At 34.9% G+C, this 23,324-nt stretch overlaps 1 protein-coding gene across 9 annotated transcripts in view; it reads right to left on the bottom strand.

Moving 5' to 3' along the window:
- The window catches only part of TUT4 (terminal uridylyl transferase 4), a 119,050-nt gene that overhangs the window by 72,170 nt on the left and 23,556 nt on the right, over positions 1-23,324 (bottom strand). For 8 of the 9 annotated variants that reach the window (XM_077149644.1, XM_077149638.1, XM_077149635.1 and 5 more), the window contains 2 exons: positions 10,466-11,352; positions 5,598-5,761 (listed from right to left, as the gene is read on the bottom strand). In XM_077149644.1, the coding sequence (XP_077005759.1) occupies positions 5,598-5,761; positions 10,466-11,258 (957 nt within the window). In that variant the 5' untranslated portion in view covers positions 11,259-11,352. Of the gene's footprint in view, positions 1-5,597; positions 5,762-6,213; positions 7,049-10,465; positions 11,353-23,324 lie in introns of those variants that run through there. The other variant, XM_077149645.1, reaches the window with a different exon arrangement.

Below are 23,324 nucleotides of genomic sequence, written 5' to 3'. Positions count from 1 at the left end.
TTTTTTTTACATGGGCAGGCACCAGGAAACAAACCCAGGTCTCTGGCATGACAAGCACTAATTCTGCCAATGAGCCACCATTGCACTGCCCCTCATTACCTTTTGTGTCTATTACAATGATGTCCCCAAAATCGAATTTTCAAACTTATCCTTCAGTTTTTTTGATTATTATAAAAAATAAAATTCACCCTCATATAGGAGATTTCCAAAGAATGGATCACAAATAGCAAAGACGGCTCCAAAAGTTAAGTTTCAAGAACATTCAACTAATTACAAAATCATGGGGACACATGGATAACTTCTTGAGGTACCTACTCTAAAGGGAACAACAATTTACGATATGCTAAAGCTTCAGACACAGTATATTAGTCATACTTTGTATACATTCTTGAAATAATAAAAAAAGTCAATAATAACTGAGAGTCTGCTATATGCCAGGTACTATGATAGGTGCTCCACATATACTATAGCATTTTAATTCTCCTAATAACCGAATTAGATTCCCCATTCTTAGATATGGAAAAAAAAACCTAGAGTACTTATAACTTTCACAGGGCTCCACCAGTATTAAATGAGAAATGTAAAATTTAAATCCATGTATGTCTGAATACCAAGTCAATGCTCTATCCATGAGATTGTACATAAAACATTACAAGAACATAATAAATGCATGTTGAATTTTCAAACTTGCTTCCAAAGCCTTAACTGAAATATGAATTTTTACACTTTAACTGTTAGCAGGTAAGGACAAGTCTTGAGTTTTTTAGTAAGAAAATCTTGGTATAACACTGAACAAGGAGTGAGAAGGCCTGGAATGATATCTCAAATGACCTTAGACAAATCCATCTCAGTGGAACCTGCTTGTATCTCTGTAATTATGAAATGAAAGAATTACAATTCCCCCATCTGATAAGATAAATCAATTCCACAAGTAGCTAATCTTTATTTAGTGCTTATTCCACTGCATTCTTCTGCTTACTTTCTGCCAAGAACTTTACTTGTATTATTTTATTTAGTCCTTATAACAACCTGTTAGGTAGGTGTTATTTTTATCAACTTGATTTTACTTGATTTAAGAAAGCTTAAAGAGGCTAAATAACTTATCGAGTGTTATCCAACTAGTAAATAGCAATAAGCAGACCCAGTGATTGCAAAATCCATGCACTTAAACATTATGCATGCTACCTCGACTTACTGACCAACTACCATGTACCACTGCATCAGGCAAAAGAGCAAATGAGACAATAGTCTCACTCTCATGAAATTCTGATTTCACAGAAAATACATATGAAAAATGTTTAAATATTCTCTTTCTTATTGTGAAACATTTTATTTTACAATTAAATATATGTAGACAAATAAACATTTCTTAAATTTTCTGCAATCTGCTGGAACAAAGATTTCTGGGAATAGAGACTAAGTATTTCCAAGTCATTATCTAACACTCACTAAAAGGAAGTTAACAGTCTAAACCTAATAGTTTGAACTTAATCCTTCGTTACAGGGTAAAAATCTACATCTTTTCTCCTCAATTTGGTAATGTCTAGGGCACCCTGTGAACTAAATGACCTGATTAAATCAAAAGCAACTTGCAAAGAATATTCTTAATGAACTTCTAAAAATAGCAAAGAAAACTATTAATTAAGAATACACTGTTCGTTTCCTAGTGCCTGCCCATACAAGAAAATAAAAGAATACACTGGATTGGTTAGGAATGCCTACAGTGTACAATGGTAGTGACTAAATGTACAAATATGTTTTTTGCATGAGGAAGAACAAAGGAATGTCAATATTGCAGTGTGCTGAAAACAGATGGCAATTCATATTTTAAAACTTTAACTTATATGTGAGACTAAAGCAAAAAATGTTTATTTGGAACAAAATTTATATTTTGACTAGTGTATCTCCTTATATAACTTATATGGATAGTTTAATTGAACATCATAAATACATGGAACTTTGAGTAGGTTTGTCCAGAGTGATGCCCTAATAAATCCCAGAGTGATCTGAACAGTGCAAAGTTCCCTTGGGGGAATGATGAGAAAGAGGGAAAATTCAACTTCCTCATTTGGAGAAGGCCTGATAGTCTCTCAAGCAGTGGGGACAACCAAAGCAATAGGCCGAGCCCTCAATCTTGGGTTTTGTTCATGTGAAACTTATCCCTGCAAAGGATAGGCTAAGCCTACTAAAAATTAGACCTAAGAGTCACCCCCAGAGAACCTCTCTTGCTGCTCAGTTGTGGCCTCTCTCTCAGCCAACATGACAAGCCAATTCACTGCCCTCCCCCTCTCTATGTGGGACTTGATTCCCAGGGGTGTAAACCTTCCTGGCAATGTGGGACAAAAATCCCAGAATGAGCTGGGACTCAGCATCAAAGGATTGAGAAAACCTTCACAACAGAAAGGGGGAAGAGAGAAATGAGACAAAATAAAGTGTCAGTGGCTGAGTGATTTCAAATAGAGTCAAGAAGTTATCCTGGAGGTTATTCTTATGCATTAGATATCACCTTTTTAGTTTAAGGTGTATTGGAGAGGCTAGAGGGAAGTGCCTGAAACTGCAGAGCTGTGCTCCAGTAGCCATGTTTCTTGAAGATGACTGTATAATGGTATAGCTTTCACAAAGTAACTGTATGATTGTGAAAACCTTGTTTCATGCTCCTTTTATCTATGGTATGGACAGATGAGTAAAAAATATGGCTTAAAAATAAATAAATAATAAGGGGAACAAATGTTAAAATAAATTGGGTAGAGGGAAATACAGGTTGTCAATGAGAGGGAAGGGTAAGATGTATGTATGAGTTTTTTCTTTTCTCCTTTTCTTTCTTTTTCTGGGGTGATGTAAATGTTGAGAAATGATCATGGTAATGAATACAACTATGTGATGATACTGTGAGACACTGATTGCACACCAAGTATGGAATGTTCATACATTAAGAATGTTCATGTTTGTATGTTGATTGGTTTTATTAATAAAAATTAAAAAAAAAAAAAAAAGAATACACTGTATTGGGCGGTGCAACAGTGGCTCAATGGGAGAATTGTCACCTGCCATGCCAGAAACCCAGGTTCGATTCCTGGTCCATGCCAAAAAACAAAAAGAATACACTGGATCATACTGATATTTCTTTTATCTAGAGCATCTAGAAGTAAAAACCTAAAATTGTGCAATCAAAATCTGAAATCTGCTCTACAACTAATTGTTACAATGCAGTTTGAAATTTATTGCTTTTTTGTATATATGTTTTTTCACAAAAAAGGTACAAAACAGAAGGATTGAGTGTAACAGAAAAGATAGGATTTAAAAAATGAGTATGACTGCTGAATCATTATATCTATATTTCTTTTGGCCTCCAGTGTCTTGGAGCAGCTAGAAGAAAAAATGAAAAATCATGGAACTGTAATCCACACCAAATTTTAAAATCTGTTCTATAACTACTTATTAAAATGTACTTGGAAATTTATTGCTTTTTTGTGTATATGTTATATTTCACAATTTAAAAAAGTTAATAAATAAATATAAAACAAAAACAAACAAAAAAGAATATACTGGATTGAAATAAGAGATTTAGAGGGCACGAGAAACTAAGAGGTATCAGAAAGAAAAAGGTATTACATTTATGTAATACGACATTTATGCCAGTACTGCACAATGACTTTTCATCACTGCTGACTGCCTAAATTCAAAAACAAATAAAACACTTGAAAATTTTCTTTGCACCCCAGGCCATTTCCTACCAGCACCAAATACCCATTCCATGCCAACTTTCTCCTTATCAAGAAGTGACCTTTCCTGCTTCAAATTCTACATATCTTCCCCTCCAGACCCTTCCATATTGTTCTTGAAAACACATTTTTCACATATCCTTTACACGTTATATAATTTATCTATGCCACCCTTCTGCCACCTGATTAACTCTTAGCCATTATTTGAGACTCAGCTCCAATATCAGCTTCATATAAAGCATTCCCCCAAAATTAATGCTTATTTACTCCCAACTCAAGTTGGTCAAACTTGTCTATGATCTCATTTTCAAACAATATTGTGGTTATTACTATTATTATTTGCTTCCATGTCTCTCCACAGTTCATGAAATCCTAGAAAAGTGTATCATGTCTTTAAAAACGTCAGGAATGGCTCCACAATTCATCTTTGTATTACCAGTTAACGGCACATGAAAGCCACTCAATATTTGAAGGTCTTGACAAAACACAGATACAGAAATAGCCGTTAATTTCTGTCATAGAAGAGGGTAAGGAACACATAGGATCTTGGTGGACTAGCTATATAACCTCAATTCTCTCCTATATCATGTGCCTCTAATCTTGATATTTATCTTTTCATAAGGTGACTACTCTACTACAAATTCTATTAATAACTGAGGATTATCTTCTTCAATCTAGATACGATCTCATTTTTCTAAACTATACAAAATCATAGTTTGTTTCTTTTCCTTTGTCATTTATCAAAAACAATGACCTATTTCCTTGTATGCATACTTAGAACTATCCCACACTGCTTTTTGTCAATTGATTAGTTTATGATCCTTTCCTTCAAAACCTAGCAGTATTTTTACTATTGGGGCTAAGAATGTACATTTTTAGGTTGAGAAATTAATTTGTACTCAGATATAAGCTACCAATAGCTAAAACAGTTCCTATAACATAGTAGATATTCAGTAAATACGGGATAAAAATGAGGAAAAAAAGTAAAAAGAAAGAAAAGATAAGCAAGGGGATAAAGGAGGAAGTCTAGTACCTTGCATAGTATTTGCTAATTTATTTCTGAAACCAGTGACTTAACAGGGTGGGTTTTTTTTTTTTTTAAGAACTGTACAGGCCAGGAATCAAACCCCTATCTCCCGCATGGCAGGCAGAAACTACCCCTGCACCCTCCAACAGGGTAGGTCTTAATCCATATTACTGGTGATCTTATTAAACAGTGGAAATTTGGACCTTGTAAGCCAGTAGAAATCATAAAGCAGAAGAAGTGAGGAGACAAAGATTCCAGAAGTCAGGGAAAGTCAAATGAGGAGACCATGTGATGGAAGCAGAGATGCAAGCCATGGAACGCCAAGGATTGTGACATTATAGTACTAGAACTCCAAAGGTTTAAAGGAGAGAACATAGCCAACTGAGGTGTGGATTTGGCACTTCTGGTCACTAAAACTGCAAGCCAATAAATTCTTGGTTATTATAAACCATCCCTGTTTAGAATATTTGTCATAGCACCTCTGGTAAATTAATACATCAACTCAACTCTGTCTACGTAGCATGAAAGTAGCCACAGACAATCTATAAAAGAATGGGCATGGCTGTGTTTCAATAAAACTTAATTTACAAAAACAGGTGAAAACAGGTGACCGGCCAATAATCTGCTGGTCTTCAGAATGAAAAAGGAAATTAGACTCACAGATATAAGAATCTGCTGAACAAAGAATAGGAGACAGAGGGAGGGAAGAAGAAAGAAAGGAAAAAGGGAAGAAGTAAAGACAGATGGACTCAGCCTTTGTACTTATGAAATAAAAAGAGCTGTACTTGGAAAAGAAAAGTTATGAAACACACACTTCCCTTCAAATAATTAAAATAACATAGTACTACTTTTTCAAGTCGAAAGATGTGATCTCTTTCTAAGCGTTCTTCTGCTTGTTTCAAGCCTAGTCTCTGCTCAGGTGTCAACGTAGATTCATCTATCACAGTAGCATTTTCTAAATAGTCCATCTCTGAAGAATTTTCTTTATTAGATTCATCATTCTTCATTTTACCTAAAAAAGAAAGCAATCAGTTACCATCATCAGAAATGGTAAATTAAATTTCTAAAAATGTAAAACACTCAATTTATATAAGTATTGAAAAAAATGTTCTTTATATTTTCCTTAGTTGTACAAGTTGGTATGGATATGTAAATTATAAGTAAGAAAGTAAGCATGGTATCAAAATCCACACTCACAAAAAAGCTACTTCATGGGTCAATTACCTTGTTCCTCCAATCTTCCCACACAAAAAAAGACAAATATGACTTGAGATAACACAATCTAACATAAAACAACCATCTTGTAGAATCTCCGAAGTCAAGTGGGTAAAAAGCTATTTGAGTCCTATATAAAGAAGTATCATCACTCTACAAAGATACTTAAACTCAGGGTATTACTAGAAAACTAGAAATTCAAAGAATATATATTTTCCAGACCACAAGCCTACAACATGCTACTAATACCTTCCTTCCAACGAACTGCTCCAAGTCAATAGTTTTCCTTTACTACTCAGCCTACTAACAGACTATAATTTCTTTAAGGCATTTACTACATGCTTTCCAGCATCTAGCAACATGTAGCAGTCATAAAGTAGGTTCTATGACCATTGTGATTTTTAAAATACAAACAGAATCATGTCATTCTCTGTCTTAGAACACTTAAAAGACTCCTGGATTTTGGGAAGATTATAAAGGAGGAAGCTCCAGAATCAGTTCTTCTAATAAAACAACTATTGAACTGGCAGGAAGTGTCTGAACTAACTACTTGGAAACTCCAGCATTTAGTGGAAAACTGTGAGAGGAGCCGGAGGAAAAGCCTGGTAAATAACAGTGAATATTGGTGAATTATACCCTCCATTCAGAAACTACCAGACTCCATCCCCCATCCACATGGCAGGCAACCGTGGAAACTGCAGTACTAGCTTCTGGGGCAACTTGCTAATGCCAGGGTAGGCTATAAGAACCTAGTCCTCCAAAATCTGAGGGTGTGTGGTCTAATCACTAATCACAGCTTTTAACAGACTACTGCAGAAGGCTAGGGGCCCAGTTCTGAAAACCACTGTTCCAAACCGCACCCCCCACAGGCAAACGTAGCAGAGGAGTCTTAGCGGGACAGTGCCTTTTGTTTTTCTTTTCTTTTCTCTTTACACTCCTTATTGGGGAGAAAAAATAGCTTGGAAAGTTAAAAACTGATAGCTGCAACCCTCACCATCTCTAACAACAAAAAATGAACAAACCCAGAGAAGTGGAAGACCTAGTTTTCAAGAATGATAAAAAGTTAATACTAAGAATGTGTAGTGCTTAAGAAAAAAAAAGAGAACATAGAAACAAACAGTAAAGTATGGCCCATTCAAAGGAAAAAAAAAATTCAACAGAAATCATCCCTAAGGAAGCTCATACAATGCAACAATTAGTAAAAGACTTTAAATTAATTATCCTAAATATGGTCAATGAACTAAAGGAATCCATATACAAAGGTAATCAGGGAACACTGCTGGAACAAAATAAAGAGACGGAAATCATATAAAGGGATCAAACAAATTTTGGAGTTTCAAAGTGACATAATTGATGAGAGAGAGAGACACAGAGACAGAGACAGAGAAACTTCATCAAAATTAAAAACTTTGGGGAATCAAAAGGACACTACCAAGAAAGTGAAAAGACAATCTACAGAATGGAGAAAAAATACTCGGAGACCTTCTATCTGACAAAAATTTAATATCCAGAATATTTAAAGAACCAGTAGTCAACAACAAAAAGAGAAATTACCCAATTAAAAAATGGACCAAGAATTTAAATAAGCATTTCTCCACAGATGTTCAAATTACCAAGAATGACATGAAAAGATGCTCAACATCATTAGCCATTAAAGAAATGCAAATTAAAACTACAATGAGATACGGCTTCAAATCCACTAAAATGGCTATTAAAAAATCTGAACAGATGAAGTGTTGGCAAATATGCAGAGAAAGAGAAACTCTCATATACTGTTGGTGGAAATACAAACTGGTGCAACCACTGCAGAAAACAATTTAGCAGTTTCAGAAAGTAAAACGCAATATTACTATATGACCGAACAATTCTACTCCTAAGTATATATCCCAAAGAACTGAAATCAGGGACTCGGACAAATAGTTATATACCAATGTTTATTACAGTATTATTCATAATAGCCAACAGATGGACACAACCCAACTGTTTATCAATAGGTGAATGAATATAAAAAATGTGGTATATACGTAAAATGGAATATCATTCAACTATAAAAAGAAATAAACTGCTGCTACATGGTACAACATGGATGAATCTTGAAGACATCATACTGCATGAAATAAGCAGGACACAAAATAAATATTGTACAAAATAAATATGTCATATGAAATACTTAATACAAGCAAATTCAGAAACAGAAAGCAGGATAGTGGTTATCAGGTATCAAGGGAAGGGAACAATGGGGAGTTAATCCTAAATGCATATGAGTTTTGGTTTGGGATGATCTGGAATAGACAGAGGTAAAAGTTAAAGCATTTTCAGTGCACTTAATGAAAAGAATCGTTAGCTTAAAGTGGTTAAAATGATTTTCATGCTATGTATATTTTATTATAATTAAAAATTTTTAAACATTTTAATATTTAAGTTTCCCAAAGAGTTCAGAATAAAGTTTAAACTTCTTAGCTTATTACACAGAGTCCTTGCCCTTATTAAGAAAGCGGTAAGTAGAGTGGATCAAACAAGAAAAGCAAAATAGCCTTATTGCCGATATGGAGAAAGTTTTAATATTCTGAATAGAAAATCAAACCAGCCACAACATTCCCATTCCCTTAAGCCAAAACCCAACCCAGAGCAAGGCCCCAACCCTTTTTAATTCTATGAAGGCTGAGAGGGGTGAGAAAGGTATAAAAGAAAAGTATGAAGCTAGCAAAGGTTGGTTCATGAAGTTTAAGGAAAGAAACCATCTGCATACATAAAAGTACAAAATGAAGCAAGAGCTGACATAGAAGCTGCAAGGAAGTAATCCAGAAAATCTAGCTAAGATAGTGGATGAAGGGGGCTACACTAAATAACAGGTTGTTGTTGTTTTTTATTATGAAATATAACATATATAAAAAAAGCAACAAATATCCAAGTACATTTTAACAAGTAGGTATAGAATAGATTTTAAAGTTTGGTATAAGGGTTACAATTCTACAATTTTTCACTTTTTCTTCTCGATGCTCCAAGACACTGGAGATCAAAAATAGCAATATAATGATTCATCATAGTCATACTTATTTGTTAAATCCTATCTTCTCTGTTATATTCCTTATTCTCTTTTTTTTTTTTTTCCTTTTTTGGGGAAAAATAACATATACAAAAAAAGCAATATATTTCAAAGTACATTGCAATAACTAGCTGTAGGACAGATTTCAGAGTTTGGTATGGGTTACAATTGCACAATTTTAGGTTTTTACTTCTTTGTATTTTTTAGGTTTTTTTCTTCATTGTATGCCAATATTCTTAGTAGCATTATTGACAATAGCCAAAAAGGTGGAACCAAGGCAAGTACCCATCAACAGATGAATGGATAAAAAAAATTGTTCAATACAATGTTCCACACAATGTAATACTTTTCAGCCATAAAAATGGTAACCAGGGGATAGGGTGGAGTTAGGGAATAGGAGGTCAAGGTTTAAAATGTACAGGGTTCCCATTTGAAATGATAGAAAAGTTTTGGTAATAGATGGCAGTGATGGTAGCACAACATTCGGAATGTAATTAACACCACTGGACTATATATTTGAAGGTTAAAGGGGGAAATTTAGGGTGTATATGTTACTAGGATAAAAATATAAAAAATTTTTAAACCAGAGGAATGCACAACACAAACAATGAACCTTAATGTAAACTATGGACTACAGTTTATAGTACAATTACAATATTCTTTCATCAATTGTAACCAAAGCCCCACACTAATGAAAACTGTTAATAATGGGGGGATGGTGTATGCAGAAACTCTGTATTTGCATTTTCTGGAAACCTACAACTTTCAATTAAAAAAAAAATTCAAATCATAGCACAGCCTCACTTAAAGCTCTTTAATGGCTTTTCAAAACACTCACGATAAAAATCCAAACTCTGTCATGACCTACAAGACCCTTCATTCTTCAATTCCTGTGTGCCTTTTTAGATGCATCTCTTGCTATTCTCCCCTTCAACATCCTGTTCCTGTCATACTGACTCTCCAAACTCATAGTCTTTTATTTATATTATGTATTTTCTCTATCCTAAGTCTAAATTCCACAATCAATTCTAAGTTTTTGACATTGATCTCATTTACCACTTCACATATCTCTATCACCATTATCATATTCTAAACTTCCTTAAGATCTGGGGCTATTTTTGTGGTTTTCCACTGTAAACACATGTTTGGAACATGGGAGGAATTCAATACATACATGTCTGGCAAATGAATGAGCAACAGATAACCAAGACCATCTAAAGAGAATGTGTGTCCGTGCACGCACACTAAAGGAGCTACTAAATTCACATTTGTACAGCTTTACATTTTGTATTGCCTTTTTATCTATCATAAATGGAAAGGTTTTTTAGCCATAACAGCTACATTACTAATGCCTTTTTTGTAAATAAAGCAGTTAATACAAAGTATAATCTAAAGAACATTAATATAGAAAATTCTCTCTAAAATGTGACATGGTATAATAAAATTCCTACTTACTCAAATCATCTGATATTTCTTCAATTCCTGAAGTACTATCATCTGAATCACCAGTATTATCTGTACATGTCAGCTGCTTCTGAGATTGTGGTGAGCTTTCCAGTGCAGATTTGCCCCCCTGTACAGCTTCAACATTCACTTTGTCCACCGAAGTAAAGGAGTTTGGAATTTTTTTCCCAATCTGCTGTAATTCTGATGGTCTGTTTTCTTTCAACAGTAAACTAGGCACCTTTTCTGCTTCTGCTGGTGAACTGAGCACCTTTTCTGATTTCATGTGAGAAATGGGTGCTTTTTCTGCTTTCCTGTGTGAACCAAGTGCCTTTTCTGCTGCTGCTGCTATTGCTTTTAAACTGGGTGACTTCTCTGTTTTAACTGGTGAATTGGGTGACTTTGGTGATTTTTCTGCTTTTACTTGTAAACTGGTTGCCTTTTCTACTTTTGCCTGTGAAGGAGGTACTTTTTCAGTTTTCACCGGTGAATGAGGTGATTTTTTTGCTTTGCAGTGACTTTGATCTCGAAAGACCAACCCCAAATCTTTAGGACTTGAAACATTAGCAGCATTTACCTTACATGATTTAATTTCTGTTTTTTCTATACAAATATCATTTTGCTTATTTTTTTTACTATTATTCTTATTTGGAGAACTGGTCCCAATTTCTTTTATGGATTTATCATTTCTAGCTTTTAAAGTTTGATTAGTTGTAACTTTAACTGCTTTGCTTTCTTCACATATAGCCCAAGCATTCTTCTTTGGTTCATGATTTTCATTTTTAGAGGTCTTAGACTCTTCCATTATTTGAAAACCTGCTTTTTTTTTCAATGGTGATACTGTAAAAGGCAAATCTCCAGTAGTCTGAATTACTTCTAATCCAGTTGAGGCACGCAAACTATAGGGTAAAAAAAAATAAAAGTTTATTATTTAAAATGCAAAAAAACATGTTTCAAAAATTAGTAAAAAGACATAAAATAAACTTTTAAATCTGTTCTCAAAACTAAAAAGTAGTTAAAAAAAGAAAAGACAAAATCCAGAAAACTATGAGAAGGAATTAAAATCCACCAAGTAAATAAATCACATGCTCACAAAAGGGGTTCTAATTATGTTACTACAATATCAAAATAAGGGAATTTTAGAGAAGCAAAAAGTTGTTTTACATTATTCAATAAGAATTTCCATTAACAGAGAAATAAAACCTGCAACTGATGCATCACAATTAACATAAAAGGAAATGGAACAAAGAAAACCCAAGAATTTCAAGTATAAACGCGAAATAGGAAACCTGGGACCCACTTATGCCACTAAGCTTCTCCATACTTGATTCTCTAAACACAGGGAAACAATTGCCTCAGACCTTCTCCAGCTATATGAAGTATAAATGAGTGTCAATGAATTCTTCTTAAGCAAGTAGACTTAAAAAGTAAGAAAGCACACTAAAATCAATCAGAGCCCCTTTTATTTTAAAACATAATAGAACAAATTATGCTAGGATATATTAAATTTACCACACAGCACACATTAGAAATAAATGAAAAACAGATATCTTAAATTACTTCTATGTCAGAAATACCTTCTCTAGTAAGTTTTACAGAAATCAGGATTTTTTTTACCGTTCACCTGACATCCTATGCCTTAAATTCAGAACCATGACTCCAAAAAAATTAATAATATGAATAAAAACTAGAGTCCTTTGGGGTGTACAGGTGGTTTAGTGGTAGAATACTCACATTCCATGCAGGAGACATGGGGTTTGATTCCCGAGCCATGCAATCCCCTCCCTCCCCCCAAAAATTAGAGTCCTTCGGCCATCAAAAGCAAACTCCATGGGATTCAAACGTAGCAGCGTTGAATTTTACTTGATTAATTTAATAAATGACAAATTTGGGTAGGCAGAAACACCTAATCATAAAGCCATACATATTGTACAAAAGTATTACCTAAATTAAGAGGCTCAGAATACATGACATTTTATACCACACTATCTATGATTATGAAAGTGCCTACTTTCAAAAAGAAAAAGAAAAAAATAAACTTTTCTAGAGGTGTTGACACTTAAATATATTACTCGACCTGGACCTAGTTGCAATTTCTATTTATAGTACAGTACTCTATATTCCCCTGCCTTGTTCTCTGTCCAAATTAATATTGTCTTTCATAAAAAATGTATTAGAGGTGGGCCACGGTGGCTCAGGAGGCAGAGTTCTCGCCTGCCATGCCAGAGACCCAGGTTCGATTCCTAGTGCCTGCCCATGCAAAAAAAAAGGTAAAAATGTATTAGGTGCATGTGGTGGATTGAATTGTGTACCCCAGTTAAGACACATTCTTGATATTGATCTCATTATGGTGAGTGTGAACTCACTGTAAATAAGATTTCTTCAAGACATTAATTCAGTTTAAGTGTGGCCCAAGTGAAACAGTTGTGCTATTAATCCAGATTACTTGAGTCCTTTATAGTTATCCCTTCCACACTGCAACTTTCCCCATCATGGTTTCCATACATTGCAGTTCAGGCAAACAACTGCTGCAGTTGGCTGCCATTATGGCATTAATGACTTGACCATAAATCATATCAGGAAAAAAGAGAGGGAAATACGTGAAGCCACTGCTGCACCTATATCAACAACTGCAAATCATCCACATAACCACAAGACCCATATCTCTCTCACCGAGAAAGTACAACATTCCTTTGGGTGAAGGATTGTTATTAAAAAAAAAAAAATGCATTCCAGTAAACTTTGGCATCATACAAGAAAAGGCTAAGTTTTTGTATGACTCCCTAGAGGAAAACAAAGGTGAAGGGTATACCCCTATGGATTTTCAGCCCAGCAAAGGTTGGTTTGAAAATTAAAAGATTTTGCCTATGCAATGTAAAAGTAACAGGAGAGGAAATATCTGCAGATCAAGAGGCAGCCAGGGAGTTTCCTGAAAACCTGAAGAAAATAAAAATTGTACACAGATTTTCCAGATGAGGGGGTACCATACCACTACAACTGTCACCCTAAGACTTTCTTTCACTAACATCCTAACCAACTCGCTTCCCTTCTCTCACATTGATTCTTCTGTTTTCCTATTCCTTGATTTACTTCTTTTCAGTGGAACATATCTTCCAGCAGTTTTCTAAGAAGGGAAACAAAAAAAATTGAAGAAAATAATTATGTCCCATTTCTGACATTTCCTTCTATGTAAAGTGACATCAATTACCATAATACATTTGATCATTGAGTTTGGAAAAATTATCTTGGCAAAACAGCCTCCACCCCTCTCATTCCTCTTTGGCTACAGCTGCCCACAAGGAGGAAAATTATCTTCTGCTCTTTCACACCCTAAGGTTTACTGTACAAGCCCCACACAGAAGATCTGCAGTTATTCAGCATTGTCTATGCTTAAGTGAACAAGTCTGCCTAATTCTGGCATTCACTATCAGCAAACCACTTGAAAACACGGGCCGTCCCATTCTCCAAAACAAGCCTCATCAATAATAAAAGTGATATTCTGGTCAGGATGCTTCCTTTGTCTTTCCTAATTTATTTTGAATTCAGGAAGGGAAAGGGGGTGCTATTTATTGGATCCTCTTAAATCCCAACAGGAGGTAAATTTTATGAGATTATATGTCTGAAATGTCATTAGCCTATCTTCACACTTTACCTGGTAAAATTCTAGGTTAGAAGTCATTCTCTCAAAATCTTTTAAGTACTATTTCAATGACACCTAACTTTCACTGTTAATATTGAGAAAATTATGCCATTTTTATTCTCCATCCTTTTTTACTGAACTGGCTTTTTTGTTTGTTTTTTTTCTCTATGGAAGCTGTCAGGCTCAGTATTCCGAAATCTCCCAATGATACACCTTGGTGAAGATCTTCTGTCATATTGCCGGGCATTTAGTTGGTCCTTTTAATCTGTAAACACATGTCCTTCAGTTCTGGAAATTTCTTTCTTATATCCTCTATAATTTCCTATCTTCCATCTTATTTTCTTTCTCTTACACCTATTAATTTTGGGACTCCTGAGCTGATGCTGATCTTTCAATTATGTAAACTTTTCTCTCCAATTTTTCATCTCTTTTCTGTTCTCCTACCTGGGTAAATTCCTCAACTTTATGTTCCAACCCCTTCTATCACTGGAGTGGGGGCGGGGGAGTAAGCGATCATTTCATTTCTAAGAAGCCTCTTACTCTCTCGATTACTTCTTTGTACAGTACTCTGATCTTGTTTCATAGTTATAATACTTATTTCTGAGAACATTAATAGTTTTTCTGAAATTATTTCTATTCTGCTCCCTGCATTGTTTGTTTCCTAGATTCCTTTTTTCTGTTTGTTTTATTCTCTAGCTTTCCCACAAATATCTGGTGATACTAGGGGTGGGTTTTCCCTATACAGATACCAGGTCCTTTTATTTGGGGTCTCCAAAATGTCCATATCTATAGGTCTTTATTTTTTGCTTGGGTCATTCAACTGCTCTAGAAAAACCTGACTTGGTGAGTAGAAGTCTAGCTGTGGGAGAAAGGAGCTGGTGTGTGTAGGAGAAAGAGGCTCACTGCTCAGCATAATGTCATCTGATTTCACATTTTTCAATACAGTGTCTCATTCTGCTCTCATTTGTCCCTGTTATGCCCAAACAAGAAAAAGTTCAACCTTTCTGAAGAGTAAACTTCTTTACTTCTACATTACAACAGTAAAGGAGTTTTATTAACTGTCTTCAAGGAGCAGGGTAAATATTCAGGGGTCTAAATATTCCCAACAATCATCCATTGTCGATCCCATTCCACATCCCTGCCTTCCCTCAAATTCTTGAATTTTTCTAAGTTCCAAAGATCAAATTGATGTACTTCTTGTTGACTTCTCCAATGCAAGCTTAGACTCCAGGTATTCCTGCTCTGCAAAATTATTTATCATTTTCCCATTTATTTTTCAGTTTCCTGTATTTTGACATCTCCTCTGCTGTCATTTATTCTCACTTTCCTTGTGAATTTACACATTTTTTAATCCATTATGGTCATTTATTCTTTTAAGTCAAAAGTCACACATGGTAAAATTCAGGGCATTATATTCATAATACACATAGTAGGCAACCAATAAATACTAAATTATAATCTCCATGAGCAAAATAGGACCATTTACCTATTTTTTTATTTTGTTGCTTGTGCTTTTGGTATAAAATCTAAAAATCTATTGCCTGCTAAAAGATTCTGAATATACTCCCTATATTTATTTATTTATTTCGGAACCACAAACTTTTGTGCATCAAGGACATTATCAAGAAAATACACACGACAAGCAAACTCACTGCCCTCCCCCTCTCTACGTGGGCCATGAACATGACTCCCAGGGGTGTGGACCTTCCTGGCAACGTGAGACAGAAATCCTAGAATGAGTTGGGGCTCAGCATCAAGGGATTGAGAACGCCCAACCAAAAGGGGGAAGAGCAAAATGAAACAAAATAAAGTGCCAATGGCTGAGAGATTCCAAACAGAGTTGAGAGGTTATCCTGGAGGTTATTCTTAAGCATTATATAGATACCACCTTTTTAGTTAAAGTGTAATAGAAAGGCTGGAAGGAGCTGCCTGAAAATGTAGAGCACTGTTCCAGCAGCCATGTTTCTTGAAGATGATTGCATAACAATATAGCTTTCGCAATGTGACTGTGTGACTGTGAAAACCTTGTGTCTGATGCTCCTTTCATCTACTATATCAACAGATGAGCAAAACATATGGATTAAAAATAAATAAATAATTAGGGGAACAAATGTTAAAATAAATTTAGTAGATTGAAATGCTAGTGTTCAATGAAAGGGGGGATAAGGGGTATGGTACATATGAACTTTTTGGTTTTCTTTTTATTTCTTTTTCTGAATTGATGCAAATGTTTTAAGAAATGATCATGAAGAATATACAACTATGTGATGATACTGTGAGTTACTGATTATATATCAAGAATGGAATGATCATATGTAAGAATGTTTGTGTTTGTATGTTGTTATGCTTAATAAATTAATTAATCAATTTAAAAAAAAGAATTAGAGGGTATGCTGGTTTGAAAGGATGCATGTCCCCTAGAAAAGCCAGGTTTTAATCTAAATCCCATTTCATAAAGGCAGAGTAATCCCTATTCAATACTGTATGTTTGAAACTGTAATCAGATCATCTCCCTGGAGATGTGATTTACTCAAGAGTGGTTGTTAAACTGGATTAGGTGATGACATGTCTCAACCCATTTGGGTGGGTCTTGATAAGCTTCCGGAGTCCTATAAAAGAGGAAACATTTTGGACAATGAAAGAGATGCAGAGAGAGCCAAAGAACAACATAGCCATGAGAAGCAGAGAGCCCACTAGCCAATGACCTTTGGAGATGAAGAAGGAAAACACCTCCCAGGAAGTTTCATGAAACAAGAAGCCAGGAGAAGCTAGTAGATGACACCGTGTTCACCATATGCCTTTCCAGATGAGAGAGAAACTATGACTGTGTTTGCCATGTGCCCTTCCACTTGAGAGAGAAACCCTGAACTTCATCGGCCTTCTCGAACCAAGGTATCTTCCCCTGGATACCTCTGATTGGATATTTCTATAAACTTGTTTTAATTGGACATTTTCTCAGCCTTAGAACTGTAAACTAGCAACTTATTAAATTCCCCTTTTTAAAAGCCATTCTGATTCTGGTGTATTGCATTCCGGCAGCTAGCAAACTAGAACAGAGGGGGACAGGCAGGGTAATTTTCATAACAGAAAAAAAAAAGAAAGTGAACAGAATACATACAGAATGGGAGACCTTTGGAGATTTAAATACTGTATATTTAATAAAGGTTTAATACTCAGAATATTTAAAGAACTTGTACAACTGAACAACAAAAAAACCCATTTACAAAATGGGTCAAGAATTTGAACAGATATTTCTTTAAAGAAGATATTCAAATGGCCAGTAAGTATATAAAAACATGCTCAGCATCATTAGCCATTAGAGAACTGGAAATTAAAACTACAATGTGATTCAACTTCACACCCACTAAATGGCTATTATTTTAAAAAGCAAAGATAATAATTATTGAAAAGGATGCAGAGAAATAAGAACCCTCTTACGTTGTTACTGGGAATGTAAAAAGGTGCAGCCACTGTGGAAAATGGTTTGATGGTTCCTCAGATCTTACCATGTGACCCAGCAATCCTAGTCTTAGGTGTATATCTGAAACAACTGAAAGCACAGTAGAGATACTTGAAACAATGTTGATCGCACAAATATTCACAATAGTCAAAAGGTGAAAGCAATCCATTTGTTTATCAACAGATGAGTGGATAAAGAAAAGTGGTATATCATTCCATATAGGGGAATATCATTCAGATGTAAAATGAAGTGAAGTGCTGGTACCCGGTATAACATGGATAAATCTTGAGGACATCCTGCTGAATGAAATAAGCAAAAAAAAAAAAGGCAGATATTGCGTGATATTTCTTATACAAAATATTTAATATAAGAAAATTCATAAAGAAAGCACAATAGTGGTTAGCAGGGGTTGGAATAGGGGACAATGGAGAGGTACTGAAAAAAAATGAATATGAGTTTTGTTTTGGGATGATGAAGATAGTCTGGGTATGGTGGTGAAAACATAGTATAGTCACCATACTTAAGTTCAAAGAATTGTCCACTAAGAATCATTAAAATGATTTTTACGTTATGTATATTTCATCACAATTATAAATATTTTAAAAAGCAACTGGTAATCAGGTTGTTTTACCCTCCGAATTGCTTATGAATGGAAAGTATAATTTAAACTTCCTTTGATCACTTCCTTTGATCACCACTGGTGAAATTTCTAATAGTGAAATGATCAAAAATGTTTACTATATGTGTAAAGAAGGAAAAGGCTTGAATAACCTAAATACCTAGATAATCAGACTTTCGGTTCGTCATTTAGGCAGTTTAGTTCAGAAATTCCATTTATTCACGGTGCCAGTTTGAATCTGTGGTAGACCCCAGAAAACCATGTCCTTTAATTCTCATTCAATATTGCTGGCTGGGAGCTTTTTGATTGTTCCCGTGCAGATGTGACTCACCTGATTGTTGGCATTAACTTTTGATTAGAGGGAGATGTGACTTCACCCATTCCAGGTGGGTCCTGATTAGTTTACTGGAATCCTTTAAAAGAGGAAGCATTTTGGAGAAAGCTGGAGAATGACGAGATCAGCAGAGACACAAGCACAGCAAAGACATAAGCGCTATAGAGACCACCAGCCAGCGACCTTTGGAGATGAAGGAGAACGCCCCTCAGGGAGCTTTATGAAACAAGAGGCCTGGATAGGAATCTAGACAATGTTGCCATGTTTGCCATGTGTCTTTCCAGTTGAGAGAGAAACCCTGAATGTCATCGGTCTTTTCCTGAGCAAAGGTAAACTCTTGTTAGTGCCTTAATTTGAATAATTTTATAGACATGTTTTAATTAGGACATTTTTATGTCCTCAGAACTGTAAACTTGCAACTTAATAAATTTCCTCTTATTAAAAAGCCATTCCATTTCTAGTATATTGTATTATGGCAGCTAGCAAACTAAAACATTCACCTAACTGGGTTTGACAGGAGGTGACAGCCCCACTTGTTATTGATTTTAAAAATTCTGTCATTTTTTATTTACCCATCTGATGATACATGATTTTTTTTTTAATTTTGTTATTTTAAAAGGGTGATTAACAATCATAATTTGAAGTCTGCACATACCTTTTTTTTTTCCTTTGCATGGGCAGGCACCGGGAATCGAACCCAGGTCTCCGGCATGGCAGGCAAGAATTCTGTCACTGAGCCACAGTTGCACCACCCTGCATATACTTTTATATAAGCTTCATGCTGCACTTTATTTTAATATAATCTTGATTGCATACTTATTTATGCTGAATATATGAAGTATTACAAAATAATATTCTGATAACATAATATACTTCATTAAGTTGAACAGTTCAATAAATATTTTTTAGGTCACTAAACAACTTTGAATTAATTTTTGTATATAGTGAGATGGAATGGTTTGCATTAATTCTTTTGCATGTGGATTTCCAGTCCTATTGAACTGGAAAAAGATTTCCATCTATTGAAAAAACTATTCTTCTGCTATTTACTGGATCTGGTATCTTGGTCAAAAATCACTCAACAGGATGTCCTCAAGGTTTATCCAGTTGTACCGGGCACCAGCACTTCACTTCATTTTACATCTGAATAATATTCCCCTGTATGGAATGATATACCACTTTTCTTTATCCACTCATCTGTTGATAAACAAATGGGTTGCTTCCACCTTTTAATTACTGTGAATAATTGTGCGATCAACATTGTATGCAAGTATCTGTACTGTGCTTTCAATTGTTTGGGATATACACCTAAGACTAGGACTGCTGGGTCACATGGTAAGATCTGAGGAACCATCAAACCATTTTTCACAGTGGCTGCACCTTTTTTTACATGTGCTGATTTATCTCTAGACTCTCAATTCAAGGGCAAATTTAACTTGTTCCTTATCTTAAGGAGAAATTTTCAGTCATTTACCATTGGGTATATACGCTGTGGGATCTCATAAGTGTCCTTTATCGTACTAAGAAAGTTCCCTTCTATTCCTAGTTTTCTGAGTGTTTTTATCATCAAAGATGTTGGATTTTGTCAAATGTCTTTTCTTCATCAATTGAGATAATGTGGTACTACATGGATTGATTTTCCTATATTGAACTATCCTTGCATTCCTGGAATAAATCTCACTTGGTGTTGGTGCAAAATCTTTTTAACATACTGTTGGATCTGACTTTCCAGTATTTTGTTAAGGATTTTGCAACTATATTCATAAGGGTAATGGTTTATAATTGTCTTCTCTTCTGTTATCTTTATATGGCTTTGGTAACAGAGTAATGCTGGTCTCATAGAGTGAGTAAAAAGTAATTCCACCTCTTCTATTTTTGGAAGAGTTTGAGAAGAATTTGGTGTTAAATATTCTTTAAATATTAGGTAGAATTCAGCAGTGAAACCATCCAGTCCTGGAATCATCTTTGTTGGACGTTTTTTTTAATTACTGAATCAACCTATTTACAAGTCTATTCAGATTTTCTATTTCGTCTTGCACCAAATTTGGCAATTTGAATGTTTCAAGGAATTTGTCCATATTATCCTAGTTTTTTGATTTACTGGCATATAATTGTTCACAATACCCTCTTATAGTCATTTTTATTTCTGTAAGGTCCATGATAATGTTCCCAGTTTCATTCCTCATTTTAATTATTTGTGTGTTGCACTTGCTCTCTCTCACTTTCTCTCTCTCTCTCCCTCAGTCATCTGACTAAATGTTTGCTGATTTTATTGATCTTTTCAAAAAACAATTTTTGATTTTATTGGCTCTATCATTTTTCCATATTCCATTTCATTTATCTCAGCCCTCATCTTCACTATTCCCTTTCTTCTACTCACATGAATTTAATTTGCTTTTCTCTATCTAGATCCTCCAGTTGCAAGATTAGGCCTCTGATTTCAGATCTATTTTCTTTTTAACGCAGGCACTTAGAATTATAAATTTGTTCTGAGTACTGATTTGCTGCAATCTATTACTTTATTTGTAATTATTTTTACTTATATATATTATAACCCACATAACATGTTATCATCCAAAGTGTACAATCAATGGTTCACAATATCATCATACAGCTGTGCATTTATCATCACAATCAACATATTTTCCTTTTTTGCGAGAAGTAACATATATACAAAAAAGCAATAAATTTCAAAGCACATCACAGCAATTAGTTATAGAACAGATTTCAGAGTTTGGTATGGGTTACAATTCCACAATTTTAGGTTTCTACTTCTAGCTGCTCTAAGATACTGAAGACTAGAAGAAATAGCAATAGAATGATTCAGCAACCATACTCATTTCTTAAACCCTACCTTTTCTGTGTAACTCCACCATCATCTTTGATCTTTCTCCATCTATTTGTGAATGTTCTCATTCTTTGGTAGTAATTGATTTCCAGCTTCATTCCATTGTGATCAGAGAAAGCGCTTTGAATAATTTCAATGTTTTTAAATGTATAAAGACCTGTTTTGTGCCCCAGCATAAGATTTATCCTGGAGAATGTTCCTTAAGCACTAGATAAGAATGTATATCCTGGTGTTTCAAGGTGTAACGAACTATATACGTCAGTTAGATCTAATTCATTTATCAAAGTGCTTAAGTTCTCTGTATCTTTGTTGATCCTCTGTCTGGCTGTTCTGTCTATAGAGGAGAGTGGTGTTGTGCTGATTTGAAAGGAAGCACGCCCCCTAAGAAAAGCCATGTTTTAATATAAATCCCAGTTCATAAAGGTAGAATAATCTCTATTCAATACTGTATGTTTGAAACTGTAATGAGATCATCTCCCTGGTTGATGTGATTTAGTTAAGAATGGTTGTTAAACTGGATTAGGGGATGACATGTCTTCACCCATTTGAGTGGGTATTGATTAGTTTCTGAAGTCCTATAAAAGAGGAAACATTTTGGAGAATGAGAGATTCAGAGAGATTCAGAGGGAGCAAAATTACAAAGCAGAGAGTCCACCAGTCAGCGATCTTTGGAGATGAAGAAGGAAGACACCTCCTGGGGAGCTTCCTGAAATAGGAAGCCAGGAGAGAAAGCTAGCAGATGACGCCATGTTCACCATGTGCTTTCTCACTTGAGAGAGAAACCCTGAACTTCATCGGCCTTCTTGAACCAAGGTATCTTTCCCTAGATGCCTTTGATTGGACATTTCTTTAGACTTGTTTTAATTGGGACATTTTCTCAGCCTTAGAACTGTAAACTAGCAACTCATTAAATTCTCCCTTTTAAAAGCCATTCCGTTTCTGGTATACTGCATTCCGGCAGCTAGCAAACCAGAACAGGTGTACTGAAGTCTCAAGTCTCCTACTATAATTGTTGAAATGTGTATTGCTCCCTTCAGTTTTGCCAGTGTTTGTCTCATGTATTTGGAGCTCTCTGACTGGGAGCATAAATATTTATGATTGTTATTTCTTTTTGGTGACTCGTCCCTTTTATTAATATATAGTGTCCTACTTTGTCTCTTATGATATCTTTACATTTAAAGTCTATTTTGTCTGATATTAGTATAGCTACTCCTGCTTTCTTTTGGTTACAGCCTGCATGGAACATCTTTTTCCATCCTTTCACTTTCAATTTATTTGTATCCATGTGTCTAAGATGAGTCTCTTGTAAACAGCATATAGTTGGATTATATTACTTAATGCATTCTGCCAATCTGTATCTTTTAATTGGAAAGTTTAGTCTGTTAACATTCAAAGCTATTACTGTAGAGGCGTTTCTTGAATCCACCATTTTATCCTTTGGATTTTATTTGTCAGATCTACATATTCTTTTCCTTCTTTCTCTTTTTATCCTTTAAGTTATCCTTATTGGTACTCTTCAATTCTGTGCGGTCCTCCAGACCTACCTCTCCTGTCTTTTTTTTTTTCAGCCAGCAGAATTCCCTTTAATATTTCTTGTAAGGCCGGTCTCTTGTTGACAAATTCTCTCAGCATTTGTCTGTGAACATTTTAATCTCTCTCTCAGTTTTGAAGGGCAATTTGGCTAAGTACAGAATTCTTAGCTGGAAATCTGTCTCTTTCAGGATCTTAAATATATCATACCAATGACTTCTCGCCTCCATAGTGCCAGTTGAATAGTTCAAATTTAGTCTTATGTGGTTTCCCTTGTATGTAATAGATTGTTTTTCTCTCGCCACTTTCAGGATTTTCCACTTCTCTTCAACATTTGACAGTGAATAATATGTGTCATGGAGAAGGTCTATTTGGAGTTTGTTCGCCTTCTTTGATTTGCACACTTAAGTCCTTTATAAAGGTTGTGAAGTTTTCCCCCA

Source organism: Tamandua tetradactyla, chromosome 2 (assembly GCF_023851605.1).
Source record: "Tamandua tetradactyla isolate mTamTet1 chromosome 2, mTamTet1.pri, whole genome shotgun sequence".
Classification (NCBI taxonomy): domain Eukaryota; kingdom Metazoa; phylum Chordata; class Mammalia; order Pilosa; family Myrmecophagidae; genus Tamandua; species Tamandua tetradactyla.
The sequence above is the reverse complement of the archived record's forward strand: the minus strand, read 5'-3'. Positions and strand labels throughout refer to the sequence as shown.